The 23,625-nt window shown below is 35.8% G+C and overlaps 3 protein-coding genes across 5 annotated transcripts; 1 reads left to right on the plus strand and 2 right to left on the minus strand.

Annotated features, from left to right (window-relative positions):
* The first annotated feature begins 2,716 nt into the window (after positions 1 to 2,716).
* LOC117613063 (E3 ubiquitin protein ligase DRIP2-like) lies at positions 2,717 to 7,997 on the plus strand. 3 transcript variants are annotated; one of them, XM_034341711.1, is made up of 8 exons: positions 2,717 to 3,273; positions 3,366 to 3,495; positions 4,204 to 4,303; positions 5,284 to 5,734; positions 5,883 to 6,322; positions 6,421 to 6,471; positions 7,342 to 7,414; positions 7,563 to 7,997. In XM_034341711.1, exons 1-8 carry the CDS (start codon positions 3,247 to 3,249, stop codon positions 7,734 to 7,736), a joined length of 1,446 nt encoding a protein of 481 aa, XP_034197602.1. In that variant the 5' UTR covers positions 2,717 to 3,246; the 3' UTR covers positions 7,737 to 7,997. The 3 variants fall into 3 exon arrangements, with proteins under 3 accessions (XP_034197602.1, XP_034197594.1, XP_034197610.1); XM_034341703.1 differs by having other exon boundaries at positions 2,717 to 3,241; XM_034341719.1 differs by having other exon boundaries at positions 2,717 to 3,495.
* Positions 7,998 to 8,323: 326 nt separating this feature from the next.
* LOC117613082 (PRA1 family protein D-like) lies at positions 8,324 to 11,490 on the minus strand. Its single transcript, XM_034341729.1, has 2 exons — positions 10,797 to 11,490; positions 8,324 to 8,655 (listed from the first exon to the last, which is right to left on the minus strand). Exon 1 carries the CDS (start codon positions 11,363 to 11,365, stop codon positions 10,829 to 10,831), a length of 537 nt encoding a protein of 178 aa, XP_034197620.1. The 5' UTR covers positions 11,366 to 11,490; the 3' UTR covers positions 8,324 to 8,655; positions 10,797 to 10,828.
* Positions 11,491 to 12,167: 677 nt separating this feature from the next.
* LOC117615000 (UPF0481 protein At3g47200-like) lies at positions 12,168 to 13,631 on the minus strand. The gene has a single exon (XM_034343958.1). It carries the CDS (start codon positions 13,629 to 13,631, stop codon positions 12,168 to 12,170), a length of 1,464 nt encoding a protein of 487 aa, XP_034199849.1.
* Between the last annotated feature and the right edge of the window lie 9,994 nt (positions 13,632 to 23,625).

Here is a 23,625-nt window from a genome sequence, read left to right on the forward strand (position 1 = left end):
AGATTAAAAATTAAAGAGGGTGTACCATGGGTATCTTTGATAGTTAAATAGGGTGTACTTAATAACATTTTAATTTAAACATTAGGGTGTACTTAGATCATAGAGTGTACTCAGTTAATTTTAGGGTTCATTTAGCAGCACTCTTTGATAAATACCAAAATTGAAAACCAAATGCTTGACTCTTATGACATGTTTAATTACAGGGAATGAGTTGTGATGAGTATTGGAGTAGTTCATCCAATTTCAATTCTAATTTCTTTTCTCCTAGATTCATGACTTCCTACATTCCAAATAAATAAACATGTTACTTCATAACATGATTGATCTTTTTTTCTTTTAACAACTATCGACCATGAAATTTGAACTGAAAGACCTCATCCAATAGGATGAAGACTAGATGCCACTAGAAGAAATGGTCATAGGCCAAAACAAGTCATTATAGACACAAGTACAAGATCAACACACCAAAACGACTAGTGAATGATGTTCTTTCAGTAATAACGCCACTCTTTTTCATTTAAGTTATAACGTGTACAAAATCTACGTAGTTGATTGACAAGAGTTAGTTGACAAAATCGACTAAAAACAAGAGGTATTGCCATTGTTTAATTACTATCTTTATTAGTTACCAAAGCAGTCAAACGTAGTGTCACTGAATGTAGCACTTAGCCAGAGTCAAAAAAGCGCTTATATACATTCGCCGGACCACAAGAAAGAAAATCCTGAAAGGAAAGCGACTGAAAGGAGAGCGATAGGAGAGGTGTAGATTGTATGAAGATGTGAAGACAGAAAAAAGACGAGAAAGAAATCGATTCAAATTCAGGTATTCTATTCCTCCTCATGTTTGTAGGTATGTGTCAAGTGTAAGAAATTAAGCAGAGATGGGGGAAGATCATGAGAATTAGATGTGCATGTCCTCCATGATCCCTTTCTTGTTAACTTTCGCATTCAAGGTCTGCATTATATTATTTGGTTGCAAAGATGATTTCTGATAAGGAAAACAAGAGATTTCTTGAAATCTAATCCTATTAAAAATAAAAATAAAAATAAAAAATCTTTTTGTTTTTTGTATCAGCCCCAAATTTTTGTTTTGGTATCGCATAATTCTTCTTTTTCGAAAATAAAAATAAAAATATACAAATAATCCAACACACAGAAATTGTTCTTTCTTCATGGTTGGGGAGGTGAGGTCATAAGGTCCTCAGCTTTAAACCAGAGGCAGACAAATATGACTCACTGAGCTGCCACTTGGAGGCACAACTGTCTGCATATAACCAAAACGCTTGCATGGCTTGGCTACATTTACAATTTATAACCGTCCCAGTTTTGCCTCCTAATCAATTTGTCTCTTTTTCCATTTTTCTAATGAGATAAATAAGTAGCTAATCGAACGGCACAAAATGCATGATTAGGTAAACACCAAAGTTACCCTCTTTACTTTTCATTTTAATCATCCGTCAATCTGTAAAGCCCTCCTTTTCTTGTCTCCCCTTTGTTCATCTTCCTGCTATGAAATTGACCTAATTGGAACCAAATAATATCACTTTGCTCCTCTCACTTTTCCTTATTCTTTTATAATTATATTGAACCTCAATTTGCAATTCCCGCATGGCCAAGTAGAAGGTATGACGAATGCTTCTACTTGCAAAAATAACAAACTTACAAAGGAGGAAAAAAGAGAGAAAAAGAAAAGTGTAAAACATATATACTCTTTGTATCCACTCCAAACATACTTTACCTCTCTTCAAACTCTACTATTAACAGGGTCTAGCCCACTGAAAAATGACATTGACTTGCGGATTAGTAGTCTCATATTCAAACTCTCATGGCACTATGGTATTGTGTGTACAAGAAACTCCCCCTCCCTGTAGTTTAAACGATTACTTGTACTAAAAAAAAAAAAAAAAAAACTCTACTTCCATTATTCTCTCCCACAATCTTATACACAAATCACACTTCCATACTCTTATATGTTGTTTCTGTCATTTGTTTGAGTTATGAAATAACAAATCATCCTTTCCTAGCATTTTTGTCATGAAGAGCAGTTTCTGGACATAGATTTTGCAAGTTGGATTGGATTGGTGTGTTCTTTGGTGGTGAATTTAAGAATGCAGAATTTATTTTTCTTTTTTTCCCAAAGAATCTCACTCATTCATCGTCTCACGCAGCTACTTGATTATTTTTGTTTTGTCTTATATAATTGCCTCATGCAATTCCAATCCACTAATGAATAAGAAAGTGCTTTGCATTAAAGACAAGGTCGGTCGTGATTCTCAAAGTTCACACAAAACTTTGAGTCTTTGACTCTCTCTTATCCAATTTCAACTAACACATACACATCCACATCCACATCCACATCCACAATGCATGAGTATTATTCTCTTCATTTTTTATTTATGAAATGAGACTAATTTAGATTATTAACATGAAGTGTTTTTCCTCTTCTTCAAGTCTACATGAAAACCCAAACATATTTTTAGGGCATGCCAAAAAATCCACAGCACTAACACATGATTTCCACGTGGCCCTCGCTAACGTGCGCCGGAAATCCCATAGCAAAAGAGAAAAATACAAGAAAAAAGGGGAAAACTTAAAAAGGGTTTAAAGTGCAAATTACCCAACAAAAAAGAAAAATACAACCCCTTTTTGGATTTTTGGTTTGGATAAGAATTAATTTGAATTTAAAATAAACCCTTTACGCAGACACACGCACACCCCAAAAACCACACCAAAAAAAAGACGAAGAAAAACTTGTGGGCGGAGGGAAGGTGCAGTTTAACCCCCTAAACACCATGGGCGTATCTTAACACAATGCCTATATGTGTCTGTTTCTTTGAACTAGTTAGCCTTCGTAACAACAATACACATGGTTGTAGTTTTCTTTTTCATGCGTCCGTTTGTGTTGTGGATTTGTTTTTATGTTTTTGGAGGTGAGATTTTAGCTATTGAGCCTCGAACAGATCATCAATTCAACACCAATCCCATTGTCCATTGTCCAAATCGAACAAGACCCTTTTCACTTCGAATACCTCCAAATCCCACCCTCCCTCCACACAACAAACACACTCTCCCCTTCCCTCCCTCTGTTTTTTTTTTCTCTGTTTTTTCTCGCCCACCAAACACGACCCAATAGCTATCATCAAGGCATAGAATCAGAAACCCCGTATCGGGTTTTGTTTGGATGCTCGATTTCTTGGTGATTCAATTCTAGATGTTTAATTTATCGTCCAGAATATTGAAGGTGACATGCACCATGTGATGATGTTGTTGTTGGTACGTGAATTATAAAAATAAAAGAATACAACTCTGTCTCCGTATGTTGTTTTGAGTCTCTCTCTCTTCTCTCTCTCTCTGCTCTGTGTCAGTGTCCAATGCCAATGATGAGTAGCCAGGTGGTGAAGAGAGAGAGAGCAAAACTCGAAGCTTGCATGACATGTCCACTCTGCAATAAACTCTTCAGCGAGGCCACAACCATATCCGAATGCCTTCATACCTGTCAGTACCTCTCTCTTTCACTCTGTGTTTTGCTTTTCATGTTGATACGATTTTATGTCTTTTTGGATCTGATTTCTTGTGTTGTGTTCCTTTTCTTGACATGGGTTCTTTTGGTACATAAGTCATTAACTTTCCTAGAAAATCCTGGAAAATTGTGATCTTGTTGGCACAATGGCTCCGGGTTTATAGGTTTGATTGTGCTTTAAGAAAAAGCTATTTTTGAATCATTGTGAGTCATATACATGTTGATATTATTATTAGGTAATATGGAACAACTGCAGAGCCACTATGCTTTGCGGGACTGTAATTGTGAATAGGACTTTAAAGATTTACCCGCATTCTTAAAGGACTTGGCAAGTTCATGTAGGTAGCATGCATGCCTCCAATGTTTGTTTCTCCTTTTAAGGGCTTTGATTGTCGGAAATTTTACTTAATTCTCCATGTTTTTTTTACTCATTCCTCCTCTAATCTGTTGGTTTCTTTCTAATTTTGACTCAAGTATATGGATGTGAACTGCGTTAAATGTTTTATGTGCCCCAGTCTCACAACCTGTTGGTTTCTTTCTAATTTTGACTCAAGTATTTGGATGTGATCTGCATTAAATGTTTTATGTGCCCCATTCTTACATGGAATGCAGATCAAATGAGCTGCATGTTAATTTTCGTTCTGTGAATCAATATGACTCGTTTATTTCGGTTTTGAGAACAGTTTGCAGGAAGTGCATATATAAGAAGATAATAGATGAAGAGGTGGATTACTGTCCAAAATGCAAGGCTGATTTAGGGGTTTCTCCGCTGGAAAAACTCAGGTATTTGATTATCTAATCTATGTTTATAAATGTTTAAACATTGGCTACTCACAGAATGCATGAACTAACTATATGCCATTCTAGAAAATGATTAGATTTTAATCTGGACTGTACAAACCTTTTATTTGATGTACAAACTGCTCAATTAGTAGCAAAGGCCCTGCAAGCTGAAGATGCTTAAAGGGAAACTACTAGTCTAGTAGCCACTTACCTGTTATTCCAGTCTCTATTCGACACCAGATAAATTTCAAAATTTTTGCAGAGTTTAACTGATGAGTGTAGAACCATTTTTTGAGACCATCTAATGTGTTAGGAAGGAAATTGTGTCAAAAATCTGGTCTAGTTGACCATGTCAACAAAGAACACATGCAACGGATAGTTTTCTTTTCTTTTAGTAATCAAATCCTGTTATGCATCTTATGACCAAAACTCAAATGATAATAATAAGATTATTGGTTCATGCAACGATTTGTTGCAAAGATTCGACTAAGTTGCTGGGGACCCTTTTTTTTCTTTGTCAGTTGTAGCAGGGGATCTTTCTCAATCTTCCATGAGATAAATTTTACTCGATAAGAAGATGTTAATACTTTGCATATGAGAAATATGAGTTCTGAACTAGCAGTAGCCCATTTTAGTGACTTTACAAGACATTTTCCTAATGTGTGGATGTTTCTTACTTGTTCCATTTTCCATTGTTACCTCAACTGGTGACCAAGTATATAGTTGTCTTCGGAAATTTTCATTTCTCTTCTATTGAAATTTCTTGATGGCCTAACATACACTAGCAATTGTAAATATCAGCAATCTTTGAATCTTGATCAAATGTGAGCCTGTGTATTTACTGCAAGATATCGTTGATTATTCTTGTGGCTCAATCTATATCTTATCCACTTGAGAGAGACACAATTTTGAGAATTGATAATATGACTGGAGCAGAGATCCATGCTTGTTTTATGTTTTTTTTTTCTTCTTGTCTACAGGGCCGACAACAATTGGGAAGATATAAGGGCCAAGCTCTTCCCTTCTGACAGAAAAAAGGTCAACGCAGCTGCAGACCTCAATGTGCAAGATATAAAGGAAAAGACCGTCCCTTCTGAAACAAAAGAGTTTAAGGCACCTGCAGACCGCAATATGCAAGATATAACGCCAAAGCTCTTTCCTTCTGAAAGAGAACAGGTTAAGGCACCTTCTGTGTCCTCAGTAACATTTCCAGGTAAAAGAAAGGAGAGGTATCTGTCTTCATTGGTGATAAGTACACCTCGAGTATCGTCCAGCTCTGATATGAGTGGAAGAAGAAGGTATCCTACAAGAAGGAGTTTTATTCTACAAGAGTCTCTTTCCATTCGGGAGCCTGAGAAGAAAGAGGAAGATTTCCTGGAGAGACTTAACTCATCAGGGACTCCAAAGAAAGATGCAGTACACACCAGACAGGTGAAAGAGGGCTAAGCTTTGGTTTATCTGTGCTTATTATTTTGATATTACAGTAATAACTATTTTGCAAGAAAAGGAAAAAAAATTGATATAGCATTTACTTCTTCATTTATTTTTTAAAACATGTTGAATCATCATTTTGATGCAGAATTCTATTGAAGGATCATCCAAGCAACACATGGTTAACAAGGGTGTGGAGGACAATGCTCAACCAGGGGATGGGAAAGCTAATTTGTGGAAACCATTAAACCGCCGGGTGGAAGCTGCAAGCAATACAAGTGCTGACAAGCTTCCTGTGCAACTTCCTGCTGCCGAATCAGTGTTACCTGATAACCTCAACAAAGAAACACGTGAGATTAAGGCCATTCCGGAAAATGATAACATATCCAAAGTCCATGGCAATGAAAATGAATCTAATCCTGCACCATCAGGTTCAGTGACATTTAGGAAAGCACAACGTGGTCGAAAAAGAAAACCAGCTGCATCCCAGGGACTAAATATTTCAGCACAGTATGTCATTGATGCAAATAATAAATGTGAAAGAAGATTTAGGCCAATTTGGTTCTCGTTAATTGCTTCCAATCACCAGTGAGATTTTTTTCCCTGGGCATAACAGAACTGAACTTGATTGTTATTTTTTCCCTCTTCATATATTGGTTTTACAATTTTGTAATTCATGGTTGCAGGGACGGCTATGCGCCCTTGCCACAGATACCCTCATGCTACTTGAGAGTCAAGTAAGTTTCATTAACCTCATGCTCTTCTATATTTTTATATTCTTTTTTGCTTGTTCCTGCCTATTTTGGTTTTGGAAATGAAATCACATAGTTCAATGTCATGTTTCCCAGCACCAAGGATCTTTCAGTCTTGGTGGAAGTTAATAGACACAGATCATATCTTATAAACGACTAGATTTTAAGTCTGCACCATGTCCAGAGTATTCTTGTCTCAGTATTTAATAATTCACACTGATTTGATTAACATGTCTATAACATGCTTGCTCATATAACAAGGTTTCTATCAACTTCTCATGACCTTTAAAAAACTGCTCTGGTATCACAAAAAAGGAAATTTTTTTTCTACTGTTTCCTTTTGTTACTGCAATAACTGATAGTATTTGGGAAATTTTTTGGTTTTGACACAGATGCCACATATTTTCAGAAGCTAAAAAGAACCTTTTATTCCAATTTTAATTGTTGTACAACACTATACCGCCTCTGTCGTTCGTCTATTATTTCAATTTTTTTTAACTGGGAGCAGGGCTTCTTTCTTTTTCTTAGTAAGCCTTTCAATACTGAAAATGAAAAATTGTGCTATATTCCTTATAGTTAAATAAAAGTCACATTGTAGATTATGCAGAGGTTGTGCTACATTTAAGTTCATGGGTTAAAATAGAAGTTTATTATTTTTCTGTATGGTCAGTGTATGTGCTTGTTTTTGCTTGCCTTTTGTTGCCTTGCTATTTATTCAAAACAAGACACTGTCAAGTGATGATAACTTTTTAAAATGATCTCTTAAAATTGTCTGGCAATGCTTAGTGTAATTACTAATTTTAGTTTCTTGGAAGCAGAGACATTAATTTCGATTTGTTTTTCCAAATTCCATAGGGATGGCAATTTACCTGTTTCTTTCATAAAAAAGTATCTGGTAAAAAAGCTGGAGCTTACTAGCGAGGATGAGGTAACGTTATCGACGTCCCTTTTCAATTAATATATATATATATATATATATATCAATTCTTTACCATTTCATTTTTCCATTGTACCCATTAATATGCCTGGTAAGTTGGCCGGACTTGAAATAAATCATTTGATGCTTAATACAACAGGTGGAGATCTCATTGCTAGGTAAGCCGGTAATTCCTACATTGCTGCTGCAGAACTTGGTGGACTTGTGGTTACGGACAACACCAGCATCACAAATAATACAGACCTCCCCAGGAAGCTCAGCAAAGGAATATGTAATGGCCCTCACGTATGGTCGAAAAATGCAGCTCCGGTAGACCTGTTTTAGCTGTCCTTATGGTCGCAATTCCCGTTAAAAGGGATGCAGTCGAGGCAGTCTCGGCTGCCTTCACTGTTTGTTCTCAGCATGCATCTGCACTGAACATTTCATTTGTTTTTCCTTTTCATCCCGGCATGCATTATATGCATATACTGCTTTGCATGCAGTGTGATGCACCCGGTACTTCATAGTTCATACTCTAGCAGGTTTTCATGTTTTGTAGAATTTTCTCACAGCAAAACCACAGATTTTGAAAAGAGATGCTAGTTTAAGTTATAAATATAACAAAATAAAACACAAAACCAATAAATTCTTGGAGCTTTACAGTTTTGTTAATCCGATTAAACATAAACATTGGTTCTCTTCCTTTCTGACAATTTCAAAATCAAAAGAATGGTATGACTTCCTCTCAACCCTTAATTGGAACCTCAATTCTACTTTGAATCAGTGCCATAATGCGATTGTGGGGGCATGGGAAAGGAAACGTGAATTTTCCATGAATGTTACGATTGGGCAGCCTCATCCCATGGACAGAAACTGATAAGTGGCTCAATTTTGCTTCAGTATCTGACGGCTCACAATCACTGATGAAAATGAATTAGCACTGCATGCATGATTACTACAAAAACTGCAGTTTTACAATTTGCAAGGTTCCAATGTATTCCAAAACGGCATGAACTGACACAGTGACCCATTTCTTACCCATTTCCCCGTTTGCTCCACATTTACCACGAGAAAACAATGGTATATACAAGTTTCTCTGTTAAAAGCACTAAAAAACATTATTTGAACCAAGAAGAAAAGCTGAACAACAATTACAATGGAGCTTGGAGCGAAGTGGATGTGTTGGTTAGAGGCATACCCCCCGGGAGGCTGTAATCTAGGTACCTGACTGAAGAACGAAGAAATGCTACTGTCTGCAATGTAAACAAGCAAAAAAGCATGAGCCCAATCGCCAATTCATGGAAACCAATCCTTGAAATAGTCTTCTTACTTTCAACTAACAAATAAAAACAAGAAGATAACAAATTTCTTATAATTCCACGCTCGAGGCTGTATTTTCTAGGGTCATCCTAAAAATCAAACATTAATGACGTACGGCAGGAATCATCTAATGGCATCAGTTAGAAACAGATTTCGCCTGGCATAGATAAGATCAAACTCAGGAAACAACCATTACTGATGCATGGCAGGAAACAACTTTTTTTCTTTCTCCAATTAAAGATGTGCAGGAGGAGCTTAACACCTATTTCTACATGGATGTCTGGAAACAAATTCACCATGGTAATCACTAGTAATCACGCATCACCAAATGATCAAGTCAGAACATTCCCAGGGCATTGTGTATGCATCCAATATACATAAGAAGTAATATGCAAAAGAAAACTCAGCTAAATCCAATCGCTGACCAAGTCCTGATAGAGAATTTCAATAATTATATTCTAACAAGAAGTTATTCATGTCACTGTCCCATGTATGTGCTCATATTACATAAAGCATATGGCATAGACAAATCATTTCTCAACTGCAGTGGTACTGCAACGTTTCTCTCTTTGACCAATGGCCAGCACACACTAAAGGAGAAGAAAATATACAAGATCCATTTCATGAGAGAGAAAGAAACTCTAATTCCCCAACTCAAAGTTGCGAAAGGATTCAAAAGAAAAAAAACTCATATTGTAGAAAGGCATCAGATTATCAAGCATCTGCTAGTTTCTACATCTGACATCCAGTATCGTAACAAGAAATTATAGGAAAGCATGTCCATTTCTTTCTTTTTAGGAGACTGTTAATTTATACCAGAGATCGCTGAACAATCCAACCGAAAAGGAAAAAGCCAAACCATACTATTATTTGGCACTTGCAGCAATATGGTCAGAAAGTGATGCCAACCATACTAACATTCATTACAACCATCTTGGAAAACAACATTCTATTTTGTTCAATTGGAAACAAATGCACAGAGAATAGATAATCCAACTTACACATGGAGAGCAAAAAAAAAGAATGTCATGTTCATAAGAAGTAATTTTATGCTCTTCTTTTGGAACTCAGAACTGAAAGGGAAACAGGAATATATGCAATTTTTCATCAGTCAGGTACAGCAATGATCAATTCAAACTACAGTTACTAGAACTAACAGGTATAACCAAGTAATAGCCACAAACAAGTTGGTATGAGTTCTTGCTATTGCACCACCAAAATGTTTACATGTTATATAGGAACTTCAGCAGTATGTAGCAAACTGAGATTTGAATTAAGTACATGAAAAAGAGTTATATATGGTAGTTTGGATGTAAAATACATAATCTGCCTCAAAAGATTTTTTTCTTTTTGCTCGTCCAGAAAAGACTGTTGATAGAAAGATCATACGTTTGTCAATTATTCAAACATAAATCGTCTATATATGGGTATATATTCAGCTTAACAAACAAAGCTCCGACTGTTTTGAAACAACAAAAAAACTATCAAGGCAGTATGATTACTGTGAAGACCACAACACATCTACATATTCTCTACATGATTTATATGCCAGTGGTACACAGTTTTCAGGTATCATCATGCTAAACATTATGCTTAGCAAAAAAGATATTTGCAGCTATGCTAGCATAACAGCAACATTCACTTTTTATGCAACAGGGCATTCAGGGAGGCAAATGACATTTGATACAGTCGAATAAATAATTTTATAAGGACATTCTCAAATGAATTTAGTACCAAAAACAAAAACAGATGAATATCACAGATACCAATGAAGTATATCTATTAAAATTCTAAACTCCCTGTTGTAAACAAGTATTTAGAAGCACAATCAATCCAATGGTAATGCTTGTCATCATACAAAACCCATTGTATGACTAAATCATTAATAAACTCGAATAAAAACCCAATTGAGTTTCAGTTTCTCATTAACTAACACTTCCAAAAGTGAAGACACAACCTAAACCAGCTTAAGAACACAATGCATCATACGTAACAATTTCCACCAAAAGTTCAAAACTTCCCCAAAATTCAACAAAACCCCAGAAAGGAAAGAAAATATTCAAAACCAACCCACCTCATAAAAGCTCGAGAACACCATGGAAACAGTCACATAATGGTATAATTCCCACTTGGGTCTTGATCATCCGAGAGCAGAGCGCCATAAGGCGATTCTTGGTCATCCATAACAAGGTCCTCCGTGCCCCTAAACACCGCGTGCAAGGAAACCAAAGCCACCCCAATCACCACTGAAACGACGACGTTGAGCCACACATGGGTCAAGACCAGAGCCAACACCGTAACCAACCCAAGAATAACCATAACAACCCGGTCTCCGACAGTAAAGCCAAAGACCTCGAGGGGCTGGTCACGTGAGAAGTAGAGAACGAGCCACGCGGCAAAGATGATCAAGAAGACGATGATGGAGACCGGGTGGTATATGAGGCTGAGGAAGAGCACGATCAAGAGGACCAAGGTGTAGTTAGAGCGGAAATGAGTCAAGTTCTGGGCCAGTCGGGTCGTGACCTCAGAGAGATTGGAGGGGAGGCTGAGTGCGGTCGGCTCCAGGAGCTCCCCCCATGGCCGAAGCGTGGCAATCGCTGATTGGCTCACTTCCTTCACCTGGGACACCAATCCGGTGGACATTGTGAAAAGGGTTCTTCAAAAGCCTTCGATTTTGGGGCGGAGAATGCTAAATCCCGAGCAAATCAGATGGGTGTTTCCGCTTTGTGTTTCTTTCGTTTCAGTCTCGCTGCTAATGGCGAAATGGCATTTCGTCAACGGTGTTGACCTACGCCTTGGATTAATCGGATTTTCTTTGACGGGTTTGGACTGGTCACTCACAGTTGGTTCAACCCAAGAATTTGGGGCCCAACCTAAATCCAACTAGGGGTATTTGGGCTAAGTAAAGCCCAGTATTAAAGAAAATAAAAATTGTTTCATACAAACGGCTCAGTTTTAAATCTATATCTTTAACTTGTTAAAATGGTTGATAATATGTTGAACATCGTAGAGAAAGAAGAGAGAAGAATAAGATTTGAGCAGCGATTGGAGTAGAATGAGTGTTATGGATTTTGTGTTCTTGAATCTTGAGATGATTTCAGAGATGTCACTGTTCTTGATTGTAAATCGAATTTCTCGAATTTGATTTCATATATTTCAGAGAAGGAAGCAGAAGAGAAGGGCAGAGATGCCAGCATCTGCCCAAATGGTTCCTGACATACCATGTTAACATAACAATCCCATAGTAGAAGAGAAAAAGGAAAGAAGAGAGAAGATATGAAGGAAGATCCCTCTTGTATTATTGCTTAGATAGATAAGATTATTACATTGATTGAGATTATATCTCTCCCTTCTCTTACAACAACTCTCTCAGCTTATTAATTAAACTAACTCTTAACAACTCTCTCAGCTTATGAATTAAACAAACTCTTAGCAATACATACAACTATATATCAGCACTTAATTCATTGACCCTTATACCCGTAAAAAGTGTTGAGGATTGAAGACTAATGAGGAACTGCATTAAGTTGACAACCAGAAGGAGAATCCCTACGGTCAAAGCAATAACTTTCCATGGGGTACTACAGTAGTCGCGCCTAAATTCTTCGAGGTGCCTGTTCCACGGATATCGGTTATAAGTTTTCAAGTTAGCGCAGAGTTTGTGATACTCGAACTTTTTGACTGTGGTGTCAATGTAAAGGCTGTTAAAGAACTTAGAACCATCTTCAACGTTGAGCCAGTTGGCTAAGATATTTTCCTCAGTAAGAAGCTTTATATCCTTATCGGAACTGATGAGTTTATCCATGAAAACGGCGTAAGATGTTATTCGATGAGAACGACCATGATAGCACTGCTCAAAGGCGATGAGGTTCCTCAATAATGGTTCGGTCAACTCTGAAACTGGTAGTTGTGGAATTATTAAATCCCGCTTAACAAATTTGATGTTCAGTAGATTATCAGCCGAGTCGCCCTTTTTAAATTTGACGCCTGCTTCTGAGAGACCAGTAGCTGGAGGAATATCCGAGTCTGACATATCTTCAGGCTCTCCTTTCTTTGGTTCGAATTCCAAAGCAATGAAAAATCTGATTAGATCAAGTATGTGCAAAGGAGACTTTTCAATAGATTCTTCTATTTTCTTCAGACTCTCCTTTTTCTGGTCAGTTTTGTTGATAAATTTCTCCAACGAGTTTTGTGAGCTTAAGGCTTCGGTAAGGATTACACTGAACGGGGGTCCACCGTGGATTTTACCCAAGGTAAGGCGATATAAACATTCGAGAACAAACCAAGGAAGCTGATTTTCTAATAGCAAAAGATCATGACATACATATTGGAACATGCAATCCATGTTCAATATGGGGTCATCATCTCCTTCCCCATTGACAATCTTCCAAAGTAGATGGATTACGAAGCAACCATCAAGTATCATTATTTCCATGAACTCCTCTTCAGAGTGATCAAGTGGTTCTGCATAAAAAGAACGGGCCTGTTTCTCAAACTCACTGATGCCATTCTCCGTTTCATCATTAATGCGCTGGATGAATTCTTCTGAGCTTATATGCAAGCGGGCGAGAAGGGTATCTAAATACCACTGCTTCACAGTTTCCACGCGCTGGAGTTTTTCGTGATCGCGTCCTCGATGAAAGGGTCCGATTGAGACGACGTAAGGCCGCTGGAGTTTTTCGTGATCGCGTCCTCGATGAAAGGGTCCGATTGAGACGACGTAAGGCTCATATGCCTTTGGATTATGCATCCGGAGAGCTTCGGGAACTTTGAAGATGCAGCTTTCGGGAGGCAAGGGTGATGTATCAGGGCCAGCGTTTCTTCTCATCATCTCTTTCAACGCTTCTAATAAAGTATCTTCTCGTACAATACAAGTCCGATCTGCACTGCATTCCGTTTCAATAGCCATGATGATGACCGGGCCAACTATATATGTACTGTCCTGAAAGTCTGAAGCAAGTTGCAATGGCATAGATTCAAATAAGAGAATGTAATTCATAACTCCTAATGCAATAATCTTCTTTACGTACTAATATTTAAAATATGGAAGAGAGAGTAAATATTTTTTATTTTATAAATTGTAATTTCATAATTGCTTACCAACCCTTTCATTTTCTGATACCGATCCCTCACAGGGTCACATGCACGCAGACATGTCTACTTGATATTCTTTATTATATTCTACTTGATATTATTTTATTTAGAAAATAAAACCGAAGTAATTTTTAGATTATTGTCCTAAAGAGAAGACAGAATATATTTGTAAAACTCCTCATCTTTTATTTTCTCTGTTTCCCGCTGGTTATTAACTCTTCTCACCTAGTAAACTTTCTACACCCAACAAGATTTTAATAACTTACTGTACACAACCAGCAAATCTTCAAGAACTATACACATTTCTAAAGTGATCCGAAAATCCCATGCGGATATTGGGCTTGACTAGTCTTGAGCATCTTTGCTTTTCTATCAGCCTCTAGGCCTCTAATCACGGTGAGTTGGTTCTTATCATCGTTGTTTATTAGTTTCTCTTTTCATTTTAGGTTTAATTATTAATTTGCTCCCTCTTGGAAAACAAAAAATAATAATAATAATTTACCCCCTGAATTTGTACCTATACTTTAAATTTATCCCCTCTTGGTAGTTGGTTCTTAGCATCTTTTAATTTATCCCCTATATATTTTTTTTAGAAAATTAAGGATATGAACTTTTTTTGTTGTTGCCAATTTCCTCTAACATCTAAATCAACAATATTTCATTCAATTTGCCGTTAAATATGAGGGCAAAATGATAATTCCGTACGTTAAAAATAAATAAAAATTATAAAATAAAATAACTTTTTAAAATTTAGGGGGAGAAAGAGAGAGGAAGAGAGGAAGGAAGCGCAGGGAGGGGGGACCCTAAAGGATTATTTGAGGGAGTAAATAAGAGAATGTAATTCATAACACTCCTAATGCAATAATCTTCTCTACGTACTAATATTTAAAATATGGAAGAGAGAGCAAATATTTTTTATTTTCTAAATTGTAATTTCACTAACAAAAACAAAATTCACAATACTGATGACTAACAACGACGTACTCACCAAAAATATTGAAAATAAATACTGAAAAAATACCGCACCCTATAGTTGGGCTTGGGAAGGAAAGAAGGGAACCAATTGACAATTGTACCTTGAGAGCAGAGAGAGACAGTATTTGTAATAGCGTGAAGCTCGAACTGGTAGTAGAAGAACAAGAGAAAGCAGATTCTAGTCAATTAAAGGAGAGAGAAAACAAGGGTAGGCAGATGCAATAGAAACTGTTGCTTATGCATTGCACAATTGCATCAATTTATAGATTTATGAGTCAAGTCAATGCATCTAACCCAATGAAAAAGGACCGAAACTGTAAGATCCCATATCGACTAACGGAGAGGAGGTGATGTGCCTTATATGTGCACACCCGCATCCATCTAGCACGAGGCCTTTTGGGAGCTCACTGGCTTTAGAGTCGTAGGAACTCCGAAGTTAAGCGAGTTGGGGGCCAGAGCAATCCCAGGATGGGTGACCCACTGGGAAGTTGGTCGTGAGCTCTTAGAAACAAAATCGTGAGGGCCAGAGAGGGGGGCCCAATATCGTGCCACGGCAGAGCCGATCCCGAGATGTGACAATTTGGTATCAGAGCCACTCTGCCGTGTGGTGCGAGTGTGCCGACGAGGACGTCGGACCCTTAAGGGAGGTGGATTGTAAGATCCCACATCGATCAACGGAGAGGGGGTGATGTGCCTTATATAGCACGAGACCTTTTGGGAGCTCACTAGCTTCGGAGTCGTAGGAACTCCGAAGTTAAGTGAGTTGGGGGCCAGAGCAATCCCAAGATGGGTGATCCACTGGGAAGTTGGTCGTGAGCTCCCAGAAACAAAACCGTGAGGGCCAGAGAGGGGGGCCCAAAGCGGACAATATCATGCCACGGCGGAGCCGATCCCAAAATGTGACATAAACTCTCAAGTTCGAATTCTCATACAATCATAGTTTAAAATATCACTTGTATTTAAATAAAAAAAAAAAGATTTATGAGTCAACTTTTTTTATTTTTTTATTTTCTTTTTCCTCGCTGATCAAGTTAAATGTTTTTGTTTGTATTACCGTGGACGAAGACTTCATGTTGCTCGCGATTGACTAGATTGCTTTAAATATAATTTCATAATTGCTTACCAACCCTTTCATTTTCTGATACCGATCCCACACAGAGTCGCATGCACGCAGATATGTCTATAAAATAAAGATAATAACAATGTCATGAAACAAACTTTATTTTTTTTATATTTAAAAATATGACGTTTTTCTTTATTATAGTCTACTTGATATTATTTTATTTAGAAAATAAAACCGAAGTAATTTTTAGATTATTGTCCTAAAGAGAAGACAGAATATATTTGTAAAACTCCTCAACTTCTATATGTCCGTATATCTCTCATTTTCTACACTTTTATTTCCCTGTTTCCCGCCGGTTATTAACTCTTCTCACCTAGTAAACTCTCTACACCCAACAAGATTTTAATAATTACTGTACACACCCAAATTTATCCCCTCTTGGTGAGTTGGTTCTTAGCATCTTTCAATTTATCCCCTATATTTTTTTTTAGAAAATTAAGAATATAACTTTTTTTTTGCCAATTTTCCCACGACGCCTAAATCCACAACATTTCATCCAATTAGCCGTTAAATATGAGAGCAAAATGGTCATTTCATATGTTAAAAATAAATAAAAATATAAAATAAAATAAAAAACGTGTCATTCTTTGTCATTTTTTAACTATATATTTATATCCATTAACTTCTTTATAAGCAAAGAACTGAAATAATGTAAGATATGTTGTATCTTTTCATCATTTAATGTCTTAAATGTGGAATTTTAATCTGAAATGTGAACGAGTGGAAAAAATTTACGGATGATATTAAATGATGAAGTTAAGGAAAACTATTTGTTTTAATAGGCTTTGCCCAATTGCCCCAGAACGTGTAACACGAGCAAGTTTTCACACATCATAAACGATATATGTTTTCTCAAATAGTGAAATTGATTGGAAGGGATATGTAGCTTAAGTGGTTTAGAATAGTTATTGTAGTTGAAGTTCTATATATGTACAAATCCTCCTTCCTCAATATCGCTTATATTAAAAAAATTGTAACGAATGTTCTTTTTTAATGTTGCAGTTTGGGTTTAGAAGTATCACTAGGCTCCAACATATATATTTCTAACCTTATTTGAAGTGCATTCTTGAGGGAACTTTTGGTCTTAGTATAACAGAGAGTATTTCACAATCAAACTCAGAGTTTGAACTATCCTCTCTCTCTATACACACACGTATATATACAAATTTTTTCCTATACGGACGTCCGGACGTTATTATCACGCAGACAACATGTATTTTCTACTACTCCTTTCTGCTTTCCTCCCTGCTTATACACACACACACACACACACACACACACACATACACACACACACACACACACTCCCCTTCGATTGAGGGATTGAGGGATCCCTCAAATAATCCTTTAGGGTCCCCAACAAATAAAAATTCAACAATCCAAACTGCCTGTTTTTCAAATCTTAATTCATAGATCATCCTTATAAAAGATCAGGCAAATTAAAAATTATTAAGACATCTAATTAGGATCAACACAATACACGAATATGATGCTTCAAGAAAAATACTATAATAACAACCATCTAATTTAGTGGTTGTTATTATAGTCTTGCAAAGAAAGCTAATTAGAAAACAAGAAGGAAAATAATAAAAGTTTCCCAAAATATTCTAAAAAATATAAACGTTGAAAAGTCAAAGTAAATGATAAAATTTGGCTAAAATAACCCATACGTAACAACAAATTAGTGAGTTGCACTCGTAACATCGTTCTCTTCGAAACGATAGGTTATTATGGGTCCGATTATGAGCTCGGGGCCCATACTTGGACGATTGTCCAGCTGTTCCTTGATCAACTCGGCCTTGTGTTCTACATCATTTATATTAATATATAAGGGAGTAATTGGGTTGTTGAATGAACGATCAATTACTGAATTACAAAATGCAGAGGCCAGCTGCATGCATATCATCAGGGCCGGTCTTGAGATTTTTAGGGCCCTATGTTAACCTTAAACTGAGGCCTCACATAAGATAACACAAACTTACACCATTAAATTGTATTAGGAATGTTACACCTTTTGAATAATCACCATGATTGTGAGATGAGTCTTTGTCGTAATAGATCATATTCACATATTAAATATTTTTTAACACCTAATTTATTTTGTATAAATATTCCAAGAACATCATTAATTGGATGCTACTTTTTTGGTCGAGTTAGTTGGATGCATTATTTTTGCAAAAATAAATATCTTTTTAACGCCTAATTTATTTTGTATCAATATTCCAAGATAATCATTAATTGGACGCAACTTTTTTGGTTGAGTTAGTTGGATGCATTATTTTTGCAAAATTAAATATCTGAGCATATATAAAAACAATCGTGTACCACTTTACTAACTACATTTTTAATTGAGGTCAGCCTATATATGGAAGTCTTATCTCTATGGGCACTTGAAAAAAAAAAAATTTTCTACATGAGTAATTGAAGAGCTAGCTTCAAGTCAATGATGGGGGCGTACACACATGAGAAGCAATGTCTGCACATAGGAATATAGATATTATTGGGGCAATTAAAATATATTTGCTGAAGAATATATATAGAGTAGTTGAGATATTGAATGTTGGTGTTGACATTGGACAAGCTGCTTTAAACAGTGATTGCAACATTATGTGGTTGTGAAAGTAACTGGGATATTGAATGTTGGTGTTGACATTGGACAAGTGGCTCTAAATAGTGGTTGCAACATTATGTGATTGACAGACAGACAGCAGAGCTGTTCTTATCTTTCAAAGAAAACAATAAGTTTCATAAAAAAACAAACCAAAATTTTAATTTGACCCTAATTGTCATTAAGGTGGTTTTGCTGCTAGCTAGGTCACATTTGCATATGACCCTGTTTTTGAAAGAAATTTTACTAGTCATGTACGTAATAAATTTTCAACTATAATTTTTATTCTACTTTTTGCAATTTGATCTTTTTTATTTTATTTTTGTCATTCAATATGGAGGGAAATGAGGGAGTATTATATTGGGTTGCCTCAAGATTGTCTTTTACGTGAATCGAACTCAGGTGCACAGTGCAACATGATAATGAAGTAAGTAATATAGTGTATATAAATTGAAATTTAGATACATACTTGAATTTGAATTCAGATTTAAATATGACTATTTGCTTTTGAGTGACATTTATCAATTTTTTTGGTCTATTTTTTGTGTTGAAATCCTTGAAATTGAAAAAAATAAAATGTCAAATGATTAAAAAAGAGAGCCAAGGAGAGATATTGGTGATGATTATTACTTACATAAAATAACGTGTTTGCCTTTTAATCATTATGATTATTAATTGTTGTTACCAAAAAAAATCAAAAAAGAACTAAAACAATGACCTAGACAAGCGGATTTTGAAGTTGCACCCTGAATGGAAGTTGAGGCCCTGCAAACTAACACAATAGAAAGGTCTTTGTGTCAAAAATTTGCTCGCTCAGTGTATATATATATATATATATATAGAATATTTATTAATATATACATATATTATACACATAAAAAATTCGAGGGCCCTAAAAAATCAGGGGCGGCCTAAGGGTGTGCAAGTGGTGCCACCGCACAGGGCCCCTGATTTTTGAGGGCCCTCGAATTTTTTATGTGTATAATATATGTATATATTAATAAATATTCTATATATATATATACACTGAGTGAGCAAATTTTTGACGCAAATTTTTAGAATATTTTGGGAAACTTTTATTATTTTCCTTCTTTTTTTCTAATTAATTTTCTTTGCAAGACTATAATAACAACCACTAAATTAGATGGTTGTTATTATAGTATTTTCTTGAAGCATCATATTCGTGTATTGTGTTGATCCTAATTAGATGTCTTAATAATTTTTAATTTGCCTGATCTTTTATAAGGATGATCTATGAATTAAGATTTGAAAAATAGGCAGTTTGGATTGTTGAATTTTTATTTGTTGGGGACCCTAAAGGATTATTTGAGGGATCCCTCAATCCCTCAATCGAAGGGGAGTGTGTGTGTGTGTATAAGTAGGGAGGAAAGCAGAAAAGAGTAGTAGAAAATACATGTTGTCTGCGTGATAATAACGTCCGGACATCCGTATAGAAAAAAATTTGTATATATACGTGTGTGTATAGAGAGAGAGGATAGTTCAAACTCTGAGTTTGATTGTGAAATACTCTCTGTTATACTAAGACCAAAAGTTCCCTCAAGACTGATGCACTTCAAATAAGGTTAGAAATATATATGTTGGAGCCTAGTGATACTTCTAACCCCAAACTGCAACATTAAAAAAGAACATTCGTTACAATTTTTTTAATATAAGTGATATTGAGGAAGGAGGATTTGTACATATATAGAACTTCAACTACAATAACTATTCTAAATCACTTAAGCTACATATCCCTTCCAATCAATTTCACTATTTGAGAAAACATATATCGTTTATGATGTGTGAAAACTTGCTCGTGTTACACGTTCTGGGGCAATTGGGCAAAGCCTATTAAAACAAATAGTTTTCCTCACTTCATACAATTATTATATGTCTCCACCATGGGGCTGTAGGTGGCACTGAGTCCATGCACATTAGAGATATTGAGATATTATTTCAAGAAGTAAATAGTAATACTGATGCGCGGGCAGTGAGTCCACCCCATCAAGTTCGTATTATTTCTCTCTAGATTAGATTAATTTAGACTAATTTAAATTAATGCTTGTATCAAAAAATAATAATAGAGCTAACCGATTGTTTATAGTCGTCAGTACAACTAATTAATAATTTCTACTCACCGAAAAACTTAATAAAGAGTTTCACCAAAAAGAAAAAAATAAAATAAAAAAGGTAATCAACAATATGTTCAGTTGCACTGCTATTAACTAAAAGGGCATACAATTTGATGTAAAGGTGTGTTTGGTTTATAGGAAAATAGGATTAGGAATTGAAATAATTTGATTTCCTCTCATTGGTAAGTTTTCATGCATAACAAATGATTTCTTGGCATTTGTTTTAAAGACATTTACCAATGTAAAAAAAAAGGCAAAAAAAGAAAAATGAAAAGCCAAGCTTGTCAAAGATAGAAGACAAAATTACAAACTTTTTTTTTTTTTTCTTTGAAGACATTTGTATTGAGAGGAGGAATATCATACTACTCACACACACTACACGAATGCTAGAATTCATACCGAATACTTTAAGTATAATGGGTAAAATGAAAATTATGCACAAATTTAGTGGACAAATCAACAGTTAAGCTTTCATTTTATGCCCCACCTATATTTGTCATTCTTTAACTATATATTTATATCCATTAACTTCTTTATAAGCAAAGAACTGAAATAATGTAAGATATGTTGTATCTTTTTGATCATGTAATGTCTTAAATGTGGAATTTTAATCTGAAATGTGAACGGGCGGAAAAAAACTACGTAACCTTAATTCCTCTTTCCCTTTCGTGTAAATTCCCCTGCAACGAATCAAAAACTTGCGGGGCCCTCCTATCTATTTATTCCCTCTCTCGAGCCCCGAAGAAAACCCCCTCCCCGTCGGACTCCACATCTCTTTTGACTCTATATATGTGGGCACCTGATATGATAGGGGTGGTTGCGGTTCAGTTACTGCGAATTTTTACTCAAACCGCAAACCGACCGACTATTTGCGGCTTGGTGATTTTTGAAACCACGAACCGACCGCGTTTTGCGGTCGGTTACCGCGAATTTAAGGTTTAAAACTGCAAATTCTCAAGTATTCACAAAAATATAAATTTTCAACCTAAATAAATAAATACACAACCTCAATTTCTCAAGCATATATAAATTCACAATCGATTCCAATTCGCAAGCATTCACAACCTAAGAAAATTAAAGTTACAATTCCAAACATTCCAATTAAAGTTAAACTTCTCAAGCATTCCAATTCAAAGTTACAAACCAAAAGCAAAATGCAAAGCAAAATGAATTAAAGTTACAACTAAAAAGAAAAATCCAAGTCAAAGTTAATTAAAGTTACAAACTAAAAGGAAAAATGCAATACACCAATGTTACAAACTCAAGTGTTGGTGGTGAGTGGATTTGAAGAACCCCTTTGTGTTGTTTGAGCACCAATGCTATCTACAAATAAAACAACATAGTTTAGTACATTTTATTATAAGAAGAAGCATAAATAACATTAGCATAAATAAACTAATTACTTACAAGTTGTCATAAACTAATTACTCAACCAAATTAAAACACAACAAGAAATGAAACTTTTTATAATAAACACAAATTCAAAACAGCAAAAACAGATTCTAGAATTAAGCTCAAAACAGCAAAAACAGATTCTACAAACACAGATTCAAAAAAGCAAAAACAGATTCTAGAATTAAGCTCAAAACAGCAAAAATAGATTCTACAAACACAGATTCAAAATAGCAAAAACAGATTCTAGAATTAAGCTCAAAATAGCAAAAACAGATTCTATAAACACAGATTCAAAACAGCAAAAACAGATTCTACAAACACAGATTCAAAACAGCAAAAACAGATTCTAGAATTAAGCTCAAAATAGCAAAAACAGATTCTATAAACACAGATTCAAAACAGCAAAAACAGATTCTACAAACACAGATTCAAAACAGCAAAAACAGATTCTAGAATTAAGCTCAAAATAGCAAAAACAGATTCTAAAATTAACAGCAAAAACATTTCCAATATTAACATTAACAGATTCCAAATCAAGCTCAAAACATTAACATACAAAAAAACATAACTTAATTCAAAACCAAATACCAGTCATCACAATTGATAACATTATCAACAGCACATAACAATTTGAGGGCCACCGCATCATTATCAGAAAACTATTAACTACATGTCAGCACTAACATAATCACTACCTCTGCAAAATATCATCAATGGCACACTCATCACTTTATTATCACTAATTGCAACATGAATTGGGACTTTAGGGTTATAGGGTCGTCTTCAACAATGAATTCAAGCTCTGCAAAAATACAAAACTTACCTCTGGAAAACCAAATGCTCCAAGCTCAAAACAGAAATCTCCAAACAATTAATTCACTTCAGCAACAATCCCTGCAAAAATCAAATTTGACATTAGAAATTCCCAATTAAAATCTAAATTTCGAAACCCTATCTTTGAAACAATCAATTTCAGAAATTAGGAACCCCATAATTTACCTCCAAATCAGAAGTTAGGAGCGGCTGAGAGTGGTGGCCGACGGGTTTGAGTTGAGCTTGACACAGAGAGAGGGCTTGAATTGAGATCGAGAGAGAGAGGAGGAGATGAGTTCGATTCGGGTGCGGCTGAGAGTGGCTGTTGACAGTGGTGGCCGACGGGTTTGAGTTGAGCTTGAGCTTGACACAGAGAGAGACAGAGAGAGGGCTTGAATTGAGATTGAGAGAGAGAGGAGGAGATGAGTTCGATTCAAGTCTGTGAGAGAGAAGCCGATTTTGAGAGTTGAGAGAGAGAGAGAGAGAGAGAGAGAGACGAATGGGAATAAGAGAGTTGAGAGAGAGACGAATGGGAATCAGGAGAAGAAACAGATTCTAGGTTTTCATCTCACGGCTACAGAGAGAGAAGAGAAGGGTTTACAATTTTACTTAATTATTCATAGAGTATAGCCGTGCGGCTATACTTTGCGGTTTGCGGTAACCGCAAATTTTGAAAATCCAATACCGCAACCGCAACCGCAAATGCGGTTCGGTTCTTAATACCTCAATTGCGGTTTTATTTTGGTAAAATATCGGTTGGTTT

Source organism: Prunus dulcis, chromosome 1 (genome assembly GCF_902201215.1).
Source record: "Prunus dulcis chromosome 1, ALMONDv2, whole genome shotgun sequence".
Lineage (NCBI taxonomy): Eukaryota > Viridiplantae > Streptophyta > Magnoliopsida > Rosales > Rosaceae > Prunus > Prunus dulcis.